Source organism: Ruditapes philippinarum, unplaced genomic scaffold (genome assembly GCF_026571515.1).
Source record: "Ruditapes philippinarum isolate M1 unplaced genomic scaffold, ASM2657151v2 ctg8462_1_1_1_1, whole genome shotgun sequence".
NCBI lineage: Eukaryota > Metazoa > Mollusca > Bivalvia > Venerida > Veneridae > Ruditapes > Ruditapes philippinarum.
In genome coordinates this window covers 9,553-23,940 of record NW_026855130.1, presented here as the reverse complement: position 1 = coordinate 23,940, position 14,388 = coordinate 9,553, and the positions used below count along the sequence as shown (strand labels likewise).

The 14,388-nt window shown below is 32.3% G+C and overlaps 1 protein-coding gene across 1 annotated transcript; it reads left to right on the top strand.

Annotated features, from left to right (window-relative positions):
• Position 1: 1 nt before the first annotated feature.
• On the top strand, positions 2-8,612 carry LOC132742207 (uncharacterized). Its single transcript, XM_060730537.1, has 7 exons — positions 2-753; positions 1,673-1,848; positions 2,858-3,038; positions 3,521-3,881; positions 4,304-4,513; positions 6,305-6,480; positions 7,655-8,612. The coding sequence occupies exons 1-7, from the start codon at positions 91-93 to the stop codon at positions 8,348-8,350; spliced, it is 2,463 nt and encodes an 820-aa protein (XP_060586520.1). The 5' UTR covers positions 2-90; the 3' UTR covers positions 8,351-8,612.
• The last annotated feature ends 5,776 nt before the right edge of the window (positions 8,613-14,388 follow it).

The window sequence follows — 14,388 nt, the reverse complement described above, 5'->3', positions numbered from 1 at the left end:
TCCTCACAGTGATTACCTCCCTTGGCAGAATTGTAATCACTGCCTTCACAAAGTTCACGTGACCATAGAAAACAGGCACGTGACTTTAAAATGGAGGATACTCCAAAGAAAACTGTTCTGGATGAAAATTGCTTCATTTGTTGCAAAAACAAACGTTTTTATGGTTTGAACGGGAGGAAAGCCGTTGAGAACGAACTTATTAACAAGTTGAATAAATTATCTGGGAAAAATTTTGAAGATTTTTGTTCGCAATACCCATCTAAAATATTCGGGATATGTAGGAAGTGTTTGAAGAAAGTTAATTCAGCATACATTTTGCAAATACAGTTGATAAATGTTATTGACAGTTCGGATCAGGATCATGAAGATGGACAGCCTAGGTTCAAACGGATGGCGAACAGTCCATTAACTCCTAAACTTCTGGTTGATACGGACGATGACTCGGTGAGTTCGAAACGTTCAAAAGTGAGACGACCTCTACATCTTGAACTGCAGGATGACTCAAGCAGCATTAACAGTATTCCACCAACAAGTGATGATCACTGCTATTCATCAGTACAATCGTTAGAAAAAAACAAAGAAAATATTGTTGACTTTGAACATTCTTATTCAAAAATCATCGTAGACTCGCACTGTAAGAAAGAAAAATCAAGTGTAAAATCAACTGTAGAATGCCTGAAAAGTCATCTTGTGGAACCCGACATTTCGTCAAGTTTGGTGAATGACATTGTTGATGTAATTTTCAATCATAAGGTATTTTTGTTTTCTCTTTCATTTTAAAGATTTCTATTCACTTAATATGCTGTACAGTACACTGTATTTCTGCAATATTCAGATTTTTGTAGGTATATTGCTGTTTCCATATTTACTTAAGGTAAAGGGTCAACTATGTCCTATACCAAGGTAAAGGGTCAATTTTGACCTATACGAATGAATTTAAGATGGATCCTAACATAGGCCACATGTGACCAGGATTATTATTTTGATCGTATGTTGGGGGGAGTGGTTGTTGCTTTTTCATAACACTTTGATCATTGGCATCTTCAGTTCTACAGAGTGTTATGGATATTAATAACGATTGACTGATGTAAACAGCGGTCAAATGAAGTGAGTAAAGTATTTACATGTACTAGTTATTAGCTCCACTTTAAAATATGAAATATAAAAATTTATTTTGTATAAAATATTGTATAAATTTGTACAGAATATGGAAATCAAAGAGAAAAATATACATCATAGGAAATTACAAGTTTAATAACCAGATAGCTCAGCCGGTAGAGCAACCTAGACTTTGTATAGACATGGTTTTAGGAAGGTCTCAGGTTCAAGTCCTGATCTGGTTGTTACTTGTATTATTCTTTGATATATATATATATATATATCTATCAATTATATCTAAATCTTTCTGAATTTTCATGCCAAATTTATATATTAGTTTGTCAAATGTTATTTGTTTGTTTTTCTTATTTTATTTTTTCTCACTAAAAATCAGTCATTTTTAACTATTCTCAGGAAATTTATATTATAAAAGTTAGATTTTGTCAGAAGGAATGTTGCTAATGTTGTAAAATGTTTAAGCCCAACCCATTTGCACTATACTTCTATGTATATATGTTTTTGCGTTATTCATATTTTACAGTAAAGTATTAAACTAAATCATTGACATCTACAGGTACTGTTAAAGGCTGTTGAGAGAAAGATGTTGAGTGTAATTACAGACATGTGCTCAACTTTATCATCCAGAAATGTGGCATTTTCAAGTGTACTGTCCCGCTACAGAAGTATCACTGGCCTTTCAATGTTTGGTGACCAGCTGCTGAATGAAATCATTCAAGAAATTTCTCAAAGGTACACAGTTAGCATTCAGGAATATAAAATTCATTATAAGCTTTAAATGACATAGCCTTAGTTTATAAACAGAAATAGAGTAATGTCAAACTTTAAGTCTGACATTAAAACAGCATGCCTACAGGTACCTTCTTATTTTGGTTGAAATTTTGAAAATACATTTTACAATAAAATATTGTCAAGTGAACAAAGAAGGTAATTTATACATTGCAAACAGCACTGACAATCCACATAATTAACCAATTAACTGAGATAGTGATGCAGTAGAAATCTGGTGATAATTCAACAAAACCAGTCGTGTAAATTATTTCTTGAAATTTTGTTACTTTTCTTAAAATCTACATACATTTCGGTCAACTTCGAATTTCTTGAACTTTTTTGGCTCAACTTTTTTTTGGACGGTGGCATGGTAAGAAATGTCACACTGTCACATTTGAAATTAATTATGCAGTGCATAACTTTTGTGTGAAAAAATAATTTATATAATTGATTGTTACTAAAATGTTAATAAAGAAATTAATTGCTTTCCATCATAAAGCAGTACGGATAGTGGACTGCTACTTGTAATGCAGTGATTTTGCAGTATAAGTATTTAAAATTTATTCATGTAAAGGTTTGACATAAAAATCATGGTCATTTGTGTAATTTTCATACTTTATATGCTTGTCTAGAGCATAACTTGGTCTGTATAAGTTGGATTTACCCAAGACTTGGTATGCATTCGTGTAAACTCAGAAATTTTAAAAAGTAATTTCATTGTCAGTTAATCTATAAAGTACAAGGAAAGGAGTAGTGGCTTTAATATGAATTCATACTGAATTAAAATTGTTTCTATAATAGTATTAATGCAAAATGTATCATAGGTGTACATAGTAATTTCTTTCTCTTAAGATTAAGTGTAGCATTAATGTTGTATGGGTTTGTTTTTTGTACTACTTAGTTTCACTTATGTCATCACCTAGATAATTTCTGAATGACCTAAAATGTGTTAATGCAACCACCTTTTTAGAATCCCATTCTTGTTGGATGTCTTTGCGACAATAAGTTCTAGCACTGGAGAACCAACAGAACAGAAAATTGCTCCAATAGCAGCAGCATATGCCATCTTGATGAACTCAAGGTCAGAGAAACTTTCAGCCTGGCACAGACTTACTACTATAATTGTTACAAAAGGACATTTGGATGACTCAGTAATTTATTTGTACATCATCATCATTATAACGGGTTTACTTTTCTTTGAAATCCCAACATCCTATTTTAACTTGACATTTTAAGGGGGGGGGGGGGATTAAAATTTGCTATAAATGCAGGTAATTTTTTTTATTGGTGGTTGTAGTTTTTTTTACCAAAACTACTATCACTCTACTTGCCTTTCTATACTTCACTGTATTGTAACTGGAAAGGTAGATATTGTAAGTCTCATAAAGATATATATATTACATATGTTTAAGATTTTCTACTTCCATAATTATCCATTTATAAGATATACATTGACTGGTGAGCACATCTCTATGTAAATATACATACACATGTTATAAATTATGTGTGCTCATGCATATATCTCACTGCTAAGATTTATTAGCAAGATATTGAAGCCATGCTTAGACACAATGACCTGGGTGCTGTTTTGAGCATTTTGCAGACTTAAAAGAAGAAAACATGTCTTTTTCAGGCATTGACAACTCTGAACCATTTGGGTGTTTGCTTGTCTGCCCCTACCAAAACCCGTCTTCTTGATGAAGCTGGAAATGGAAGTGACCTTGGTATTGTGTCAGAGCTGAAAAACAATCCAATCATTAAAGTGACTGGAGATAATTTGGATATTTATGTTAGAACTGGTCACAAATCATTAGATAAACACAACAAAGATCTTCACTTGTTTGCCTCGAACATCATCTTCAGCAGAATTGCCCAACCACATATGTACAGTCTTCGTGAAAACAGTATTCCTCTATCAAATCTAACTTCAGATTTATTCCTGCCACATGGACACTACACTGAAACACTTATGAGCAGCTATACAGTTCTTCTGGGTTAATATGTATTAATTTCTATAAACATTTCTTTGCCCTTGATTAAATTCTGACAACAGTTACTTATGATATTACTTAAGTACATTGTAACTATCATATACTGATACTGTGTACAGAAACTGTCTGGAAATTTATGTGACGTCATTGTTTCCTTTAAAGGGCCCTTCATTGAATTAGGAAATATTATAAGTTGATATACCTTAGTGTGTGTGTTTGTCTCTGTTTTTATTCTTTTTTTACAGTATCATTGTTATCCAATATTTCTTCAATAATTTTTTTGCATTTTAAAATGAATAACTTGTCTGTAATACTGAATTGTTTAATTTATAAATTTAAAAAAAATGTAAAAACTGTTATAATTACCACATTGTTTCATGTAGGAAGTATGTAACACTGTTATAAATTTCACATTGTTTATACAGGAAGGATGCTGTCAGAGTTAAAACCATTTACATGGATGAAAGCAGTGTTGCCTGCCCACATTAAGCATCCATATCAGCAGCAGATGGCTATAAAGTCCAAGGTGTACCAGCTACCAATTATGTTTAAGAATGAAGCTAAACATGAGGACTGTGTTGATATACTCGATTGTTATGAGGACATTTTAGATGATTGTTTCGTGAAAGCCTTTGGTATGGTTTATTGTTTTGATGTTTCGATTATAACTCTTTGAAAGTTGCTGATAAAAAAGCTTTGAATAATTATGGCTGGCACAGAGCCTCCTCTGCCATTTCAGAAATTCTTCAAACTGCATAAAATAAAAAATGAATATTTTAAATATAAATGTTTTTAGTCCCCTACCGGTTTAACTGTAGGGGCTTTAGGTTTACCCTCCGTCCATCTGTCTGTCAGTTGGTCCACAAAACTGGATCCTGCGATAACGCAAAAAGTACTGAAAATCTGTATATGAAACTTGATATACATGTATGGATAGATGGCATTATGGAGATTATGCACGTCTTTTTCTTATCTTCCTATGTTGAAAATTCTGGTTGGTATGGCAACAAATAGTATGAAAATATGGCAAATTTATCACATAAACTGGATCCAGTGTTAACTGAAAGTATTTTTATGAATAGATGGCAGTCTGGAGATTATGCACATCTTTTTCTTTTCTTCTTATGTTGAAATTTCTGGTTGCTTTGGCAACAATTAGCCTGAATTTCAATATTTCTGATTTAAATTTTTCAGCTTTTTCACTATAAGTTCTTTATTTCTTAAGGTGTTTACTTCAAAGGTGTTTACTTTAAACTTTAAGTTTTTGGTCATCAACCACATCATATGTGACAAGGTTTACAACTCTAGCACAAAAATTATCAGTATTACCTCCCTTGAACTTAAATTTTTATGGAAAAAAATGTTGTCTTTTTTAAATAACTTCTTTATTTCCTAATGTATCTACTTCAAACTTCATATATATGTTACTTATTATCACTTAACTTAGAACTCAAAAGATTTAAGTTCATTCATGTCATTCATTCACTGGTAAAATTGAATGGCCAATGTTGCTGGGGTTCTAACCTGTAGGGGACTTATGGATTGCTTGCAAAACTATGATAATTGCTTCTTGTTGTTTTTTTTTTTTTGTTGTTTTTTTTTTTTTTGGAGGGGGGTTAATAAAAATGCAGTACTGTAATAAATATTTTGTTTAACCAGAAGAGGCACTGTTTAGCTGCTTGTTCTCATGAAGCTATTTCTCTCTGTTAATTTGTTCATCATCAATGGCAATTTGATGTATAGATACCGGTATAGTAAAAAATTTAAAAATCTTCTTTTAAAAAACCAAAAGAGCTAGATACAACAGACATAATTGAAGTTGAAGTTGGTTTACATGTTTAGTTGTTGTTTTTTATTTTACCAGTTTGCATGAAACAACTGTTACGTGTTCACTGTTTTGTTGTGTTTGCCTTAGGTATTAGCTGAACAGACATAAGAGATCATCAGTATGCTACCAGCAGTAAATGAAGGTATTTTAAATAATTTGGATCTTTAAAAACATCAGAAACATTCTAAACAGACGACCGATTTCTGACAGAGATTCTAGAAGCTTGAGCTCCTGGCTGAGTTAACACCAATGGGAGAAATATCATACAATTATTAATTCACAAAATTTTCAGAAAAATGTGGACATGGGACACCCAATTACTGCAATGGTTAGGCCTAATTTACAAATAAACATATTATGGATATTTCTCCTTTGTTAATTGTAAAGTAAAAAAAATAAATTTAAACAATCTAAATTTCCTCTTGTGATAAAAATCATAAAATAAGTTCAAACTATCTCATTGTATTGTTTACTAACGTATATGCACAATGTATTACGGTATCGCAGATATTTTAAATTATGAAATCTGGTATTAACATTGTTTCTAGATTTACTTCTTGTGTTGAGATAAATTGAGAAAATTTAAACTTTTTAACAGGTTCAAACAGTCTCCTTCAGAAATACAAGGTTGTAGTTGGTGGAGATCAGCTGACTAGAGTACGTTTGGAGGAAGCAAAACAGCTCCGTTCACTATCCACATCTCCAAAGAAAAGATTTGATAATCTACATCCTTTTGTAATTGAATTATGGCATACTAAGCAAGATTTTCTGGAGGTAAGTAACTGAATAACAATTTAAATTTAGTTGCTTGAAAAATTGATAGTAAACGTATTTTCAAAACTACATGTATATGATATAGAATGGTATGGTGAGGGATATAAGTCTGTTATGTTCCTCTCTATTTCCTTAGGTTCAGCAGTGGGTTGGTTTAAACATATTTATTTAAGCTCGATTGCGAAACAAGTTCTTACAACTTATATTAATCACTTTCGATTCCGCTTCCTGGAACCAACCAGTACTGGTGTCATATGAAGAAACATGGTCATAACCCGGGTAGTGCTCAAACCCATGATCTCTGGGTTGAGGGGCAGACACCTTAACCAATAGGCCACCGCTCCCCTCCAATAGCAGTGGGTTGGGTTAATAGAAGGAATTTTATTTGCTGCTTTTGCAAAATTCCATAAATTCACAAGTCCTTAAACAAGAGCTGTCGGTAGGACAGCAACGCTCGACTTTTCTTAGTGCTTTATATTGAAAGAGTCTTGATAATTTAAAAATTTTCTAACTTTACAAAAGGGCAAATTTTTTTCTTTAAATCCATGTTACAATTATAGGCCTTGTAGAGAGTCCTATAGTGCTCTCAAAGAAGAGTATTAAATGTCAACTTGTTTCAAAGCCAGATGTCAATATAATATGAAAATATCTAAGGTGGTATACATGAATGTAAATTCCAAGTTGAAAAAGGGGCATTCTTCTGTCAAAATGCTTCATATAGTTACCTCCTCCTGTCTACCGGTTGAGGTCATGATTGTGCACAGGTGTGCAAAGTTTCAAATTGTTATGTCAATGGACTTTGAAAATATTTGAGGTATTACATAAAATTTAACATAAGTGGTTACGCCGATGCCGACGCTCGTGTGACTACAATAGTTCTACTTATATTTATCCAATAGTCAAGCTAAAAATGATCTACTGTTGACTTTTTGACTTTCAAGGTTAAATGTTGTAAATACTTCTGGTATCCATGACATATTTCTTATATGAAAAGCTTCAATATTTGTTGGCAATATAAACTATAAGGAATGAATGTAAATTTTATTTATTTCTGTTAAAGTTTAAGAGGTAGATGTAGTTGGCTCTATTTCACTGAAGTCTCACCTAGCTTCAAAATTCCTTTATGGTAACAGTCATACATACTGCTTGACTACAATATTACCCTTTTTTTCAGAAAGCATACAAGGAGTTATATAGCCCTAAGTCTGTCCATCAACCTGGAACACTTTACCATTTAAAAGCCAAACTACAGCGCACAGATGTAACTGGAAAAGTTAAAGGGGCGTTTAAACAACATCACGAATTCATTATGCTAGTTGGTAAACAAATGGTTATTGAGCAGTTTCTGGAATACTTCGGAATGGAAGATCCATCATCATCCCCTACAGCTAACATCCCATCTGCTCATATTGAAAAGAAGCCAATTCATGAAAGGATGTCTGAGATGAATAACATTCTGAGACGGTTTATACTCAACTATGGTTACTTGGAAATGGTGGAAGGTACTTGTTCATGCAATGATGAAGTATACTGTTACTGTAATAATTTGTGCAGATGGTTTGTTCAATTAATTCAAATGCAGGATTGTGTTAAGGAAGGAGACATTATCAGATTGATTCCCAGCTTAATGGCATGCATACCATTCTTTTTCTCTCATTCAAGATTATCAAAATATTTTGTGGAATTAATTGACTTTATTATGAAAGCTGAATACATGCTGTCTCCATTACAAAGAATAAGGGTTTTAGAGGGGGCTTTTACCAATCTCAGAGGGGGAATTGGCAACAATATTGAAACAGACCTGGTGCAGGAGAATTCTGTAAGGAATCAAAAAGATCTGATAAGAAGCCTAGGAGCTGATAAGACTTAAAAAGCAAATTCCCGGTGTACAAAAGTTTATTCCTCTGTGTCATTGAAAAAGAAAACAACACGGCACCATACCCCAAAAGCTGAGAAAGACGAAAAAGAAATAAGTAAATCCCTCCGCTCATCTCGACCTTTTCGCAAGGTTGAAAATAGGAAATGTGAAGGTTTTCCAAATATACATGCAAGTCCTTTACATAAAATTGACAAAGCTGACTTTAAGTGTAGGATGAACCAAGTTATAGAGCGACTTAGTTAGGGACAAAATGTAGGGAAAACAAAATATGACTCTTCAGACAGTGATTAATCTGAGTGAGAGGGAACATATTTTCAATATGTCAGTGTGGAACAGTGACATACATAACAATTAATTCCTGAATATATTGCAAATTTGGTATTTGAAGGTTCATATCTTTATTGTTGAATTGGTGTATCAAGATGTTTATGTAACTGTTATTAATATTTTGTATTTTAGTATCTTAAAGGGACTCCACTGAGGTTTTTTGACATGATGGGACGGAAAATATTCTTTCCAGATAAATGTACAATCTGATGTATATTAAAACCACTAATCTTTGTTCAAAATTTCAGATTATTCGCGCACTTCGTATTTTCAGATTAACTATTCAAATTATAAAAAATGACCCAAAATGTAAAGCGTTTAAATGCTTTTCGCTCAAATTGAGCTAGGAAAAGCATAAAAATACAATTTTCAATTTATTTCAAAGTATTTTTCTTAATTATCTTTGCATATATATCTGTTTAAAGGGCCCAACTCATTTATATAAGAAATTCAAATTTTATATATTTAGGATTTTAAACTTCAATGGAGTCCCTTCAATAGTGATTCTGAGACATATTTTGTAACAAATTAACTGATACGTCAGGATAAATATCTCAGTCAGCATTACGAAATTAATCAAGGGGTAATATCTAAATTTTGTTTACTCCTGGTTTAATGGGATTCACATAAATTGAGTTTTAGCAGACTTTCATTACACTTTAATCATGAGATTGTAATTTTTTAATTTTTACATACTTTAAACAAATGACCAAATGTTATTCTTTTTGCTCGACACCGCTTGGATATTTTGAATAAGGCTTTTAAGGTTAGGAAATGGTCAATTTTTACAGTTCCTTATTGCGGCCATTATTGGTAGTCTACCTTAAGTGCATGATACTTGTATTAACTTCAATCAATTATTTGTATCATTTGATTGGATATCAGTTTAAAGAATTAAGTTAGAATTACAAGCTTTACCTTTTTATGAAGGTAAATTTCTTGAAAACTGCAAAACATACTCAGTTTAAACTTTTAGTTGTTCACTATCAATTTGTATTGCATTTATAATGCAATTTAAAGGGGATATCATTGACAAATTTTATGCCCCCGCCAATATAATGGCCGGGGCATATAGTGTTACCCTGTTCCATCATCGTCAGTTTCCGTTTATTATCTTAGCAACGGTTACACGTATTCAACTCAAATTTGACATAAGGATATGTCATGAGAAAATACAAGGCAAGTTCGAATTTGGTCATGGTTTGATGATTTTTGGCAGTTATGCCCCTTTCACTTTGAAATATGAAATTTTCAGTTTCCGTTCATTATCTCCCAAACAGTGTTACTTATTCAACTCAAATTTGAAGGAATGCACAGGTCAAGTTGGAATTTGGTCATGGTTCGATGTTTGAATTTGTTCGTGGTTCAATGATTTCGGACAAGCTATCTTTATTGAATGTTGGAAATTTTTTTGAATTTTCAGTTTCAGCACTCATACTTTTGTGGAAATGTATGTAGCCATTATTTTGGCTACAACTATGCAATATGTAATTTACAAAAGGTTAAGACTGAATAATTTCAGTGCCTTGAACATTGTATAAAAAAATGTTTTGTGTTAACATTTAATAGTTTTAAGGGCTTTGAACTTAAAATGAAAAAAATTATTTGTGCAAACAAATTTGGATCTTAACATCTGAAAGATCTAACATCTGAAATTTTGGCTGCATGCGGGGACATCCGTGGCATGATGACACATTTCTATTTTTTTGTTTTTTTTGTTTCATGTATTGAAAAAAATTTGCCTTTCCTCAATTATTGTCAAAGGTAGTCACTCAAAACTATTTTTTCAATATCATGGGCAGAAGCACTTGCAGAAGTATGTTTTGTTTTTATTTTGCCATTGCATACAATCCTGAACCCAGACTAGAACTCCGCGAGTCGGATGTGTCGCCTTGTGAACAATATTGTTTAGGAGAAATGGCCAGGACAAAAATGATATTTGAAAATTAACAAAGGGCAATAGCTCAAAAAATAAGAAATGCAGAGCAGCAGTTTCTGTGCATTGCACTTCTTATCAATAAGATCTATAATCCTACTAAGTTTCAAGTCTAAAGCTTTTATAATTTTTGAGAAATGGACTGGACAAAAATAAAGTTTGAAAATAAACAAAGGGCAATAACTCAAAAAAAAAAGAAATGCAGAGTACCAGTTCTTGGACACTGCACTGCACTTCTTCTTAATGAGATCTATCATCCTATGAAGTTTCATGTCCATAGCTTTTATACTTAAGGAGAAATGGCCTGGACAAAAATAAAGTATGAAAATAAACAAAGGGCAATAACTCAAAAAATAAGAAATGCAGAGTACCAGACTCAAAAAATAAGAAGTGCAGAGTACCGGTTCTTGTGCACTGCACTTCGGGTCATTGTAAGAAGCATGCATACCAAGTTTGAAGTCAATCCGACTTATAATGACTGACTTATGCTCCGGACAAGCTTAAGGGGACGCCGACAACGACAAAAGTAACACCTATATGTCGCCTTTTTCAAGGCGACACAAAAAGCATAGGACTGTTCATTGCTCTTCTTGGTTCGAATCTTGCCTGGATCAGTACTGTTTTACCACTTACTGATAGCTTTTCAGGTAACTAACAGTTGGTCTAAGGTTTACGCTTGATTGCCTGTTTGTGTCTGAATAATGAATGGAGGGACACCCAAGGTATTCATTATTCCAACACAAAAATGAATACAAATGTAAAAGCACAAGAATTTGTAACAGAGTTACCAACATCTCCCGCCTCTGGGAAGTTTTATATGAAGCATAAAATTGTGCTATTATTAAAGATTGAGGTATGGATCAAAGGATTTTCAGTCCAAAATTATGATCAATGCTAGATATGCAAATGCAACAATAAATTTATTAAAGAAATTTATCACACACCCGTGCCGATTTTGCGACTCTGTAAATATGGTAGTGCACGGCCGTGCATATATTTTGAGGTGACGTCATTGGCGTTATACAAACTTAGTGTAAAGACGCGCTAAATGTTAGCGTTATTCTATAGGCGCGTCAATGAAAAATGACTCTTATTTCACTTTAAACAGTCTTTATTTTGGATATGTGATAAACAGAATATTAAATTCGTGTAAGTTCATTACTTAATTTATTGCACTCGTTGAATAAAATAATATTATGCTCGCCAGAGGCTCGCATAATATCATTTTATTCAACTCGTGCAATAAATTCAGTATTAAACTTACACTCATTCAATATCCTCTATAGAATGAATGTTAAGCTTTGACCTCTTAGTGTTACTTTGACCTTGGAGGTAGGGGTCCAGGTGTTATGCATGACATATCATCTTATTATTGTAACTATTTTTACCAAGTATTTTCAAAATCCCTTCAACTATGAAAAAGTTATATATGGGACACAAAATATACCCTTTAACAGACTATGTTAATTTTTTATCTCAAAATGTGACCTTGACCTTGGAGGTAGGGATGCAGGTGTTGCACATGACACATGGTCTTAGTATAGTGACTATTTGTACCAAGTACTTTCAAAATTCTTTGATATATGAAATAGTTATGGACCAGACACAAAATATACCCTATAACAGACTATGTTAATCTTTGACCTCCAAGTGTAACCTTGACCTTGACGGTAGGTGACTGGTTGTTGCGCATGACACATCTACTCATTATCGTGAGCAATTGTGGCGAGTATTTTCAAAATCCCTTCAAAGATAAAAAAGTTATGGACCGGACACGACATATAACCTAAAATAGACAATGTTGACCTTGAGTGAGCAAGTACGACCTTGACCCTGGAGGTAGGGGTCTGGTTGTTGCGCAGGACACATCGTCTTATTATAACAAACATTTGTGCCAAGTTATTTCAGATTCCTTTATTAAATGACAAAGTTATGGACCAGACACAAAAATGTGATGGACGGACAGAGCTTATTTCTATGTCCCCCTTTTTTCTTCAAAAATGCGGGGGGACACAAATGTCATACTGTACAATATCTAAAACAAATTTATTGCTGTTTACATAAATTCAGACAAGATACTGAAGTACATCATCCTGGGAACTTAAAATGTTGCTTTTAAGTTGTCTGGTCGTCTATTGTAAGGGCAAATATACATGTAACATAAATTTCAATAATTAACTTTTTAATATCACAAAATCATATACATGTTTAACATCAACATACAATATATAATACTTTTGAATTAAAAAAAAAAAGTTATTGCAATACATTTAAACTAAACAACTTTAACATACAAAAATTGCAACAGCATTTTTTTTTAGCTGAATTGGTTTATAATGAAATGTCAGTTTTTTTATAAGTCATTTTAAAAACACCTTCTGAATAACATCTATCAATAATGGTCATCATCAATTTTTAGTGTAAGATCGGAATATTTTTCAGCGAGTGAGCACCAAAAGGTATATTTCACGAGTGAAATATGAACTTTTGGTGTTCACGAGGTGAAATATATTTTGATCTTACATTCAAGATATACCATGCTCAAATTTGATATCAGAAAATATTAATAATTGCTACACAGTCTGTTTGTAAATATAAAATCAACATGTTTTGACTTTACACAAAGTAGATATGTCATGTTTAAAACATTACACACTGTAGGCGGTAACAATATGAATATACAGTGTAGTTAAAAAAAACTGGCAGTTTTTTATAAGAAAGACCATATTTAGCTGTCATGTAATAGGAAACGTGGCTTCAAAAACACAGTTTATTCATTTCTTTATTCAAATTAGACATATTCAATACGAATTTCATAGATTTCAATAAATTTCTTTGATTAAAATATTTTACTCAAGGATGAGCATAGTATATCTTTAAACTAAACCATTTTTTTTTTATTAAATACAAAGAAACGTTTAAAGACATTTTAACCTAGTACTAAATTAAAAGAGCGCCAAATAATAATACAATGTGAATTCATTTACAATGTCACATCATTTAGTTGGTTTCCAGTACTGTGAACGCTTGTATTTCACTGAAACAACATAACAGGCTCAAATATTCAAAATAGTGAAATTATCAAATTGATAATTTCACTGTTTAAAACAGTGAAATTATCAGTTTTAATTTCACAGATATATTTATATAAACCATCGAAAAGCATGTAATAAATTCTGATAAACCACCAGAGAAAATTATAAATTTTTTTTTTTACTGTAGCCGACTACATCTGAATGTGGATGAGAAGAATATCATTTATTTCATGCTTTCCAGTATTTTATTGAAATATGATGATTATATTCCGATAAACCACTAGTGAAATTTATAAAATATAATATTCACTGTAGCCGGACTATGTCTGAATGCGGATGAAAAGAAAATCATAACTAAATGGAATAACAGGCAGAAATAAATACCGCCATACGTCAAGTTTGTTCCTTTAGGAAAAGAAAGTCGATGTCATCGAAATTCATGTTAAAATGTAACAAAATTAGAGAAATTCTACAGAACTATATTTCAAAATTGATGATGTGACGTCATGATGTGATGACGTAACAAAGGAGAATGTGAGACGTTACACGGCAAAATCAGTAATCAGATACTTAAAATCACTTAAAATGCATGAAATAAAAAGAAAATTTATTTGTTTTACATATAAGATTGAAATATATTTCATTCGTGAACACCAGCTATTATATTTTCACTCGTGGCTACGCCACTCGTGAAAATATTACACCTGGTGTTCACTCAGTGAAAATATATT

Excerpts from the sequence above, each read along its gene's own strand:
- LOC132742207 (XM_060730537.1), top strand. The coding sequence starts at position 91 with ATGGAGGATACTCCAAAGAAAACTGTTCTGGATGAAAATTGCTTCATT. Across the intron at positions 1,849-2,857 it reads ATTCAAGAAATTTCTCAAAG|AATCCCATTCTTGTTGGATG; the intron begins GTACACAGTTAG and ends CCACCTTTTTAG. Across the intron at positions 6,481-7,654 it reads CTAAGCAAGATTTTCTGGAG|AAAGCATACAAGGAGTTATA; the intron begins GTAAGTAACTGA and ends CCTTTTTTTCAG.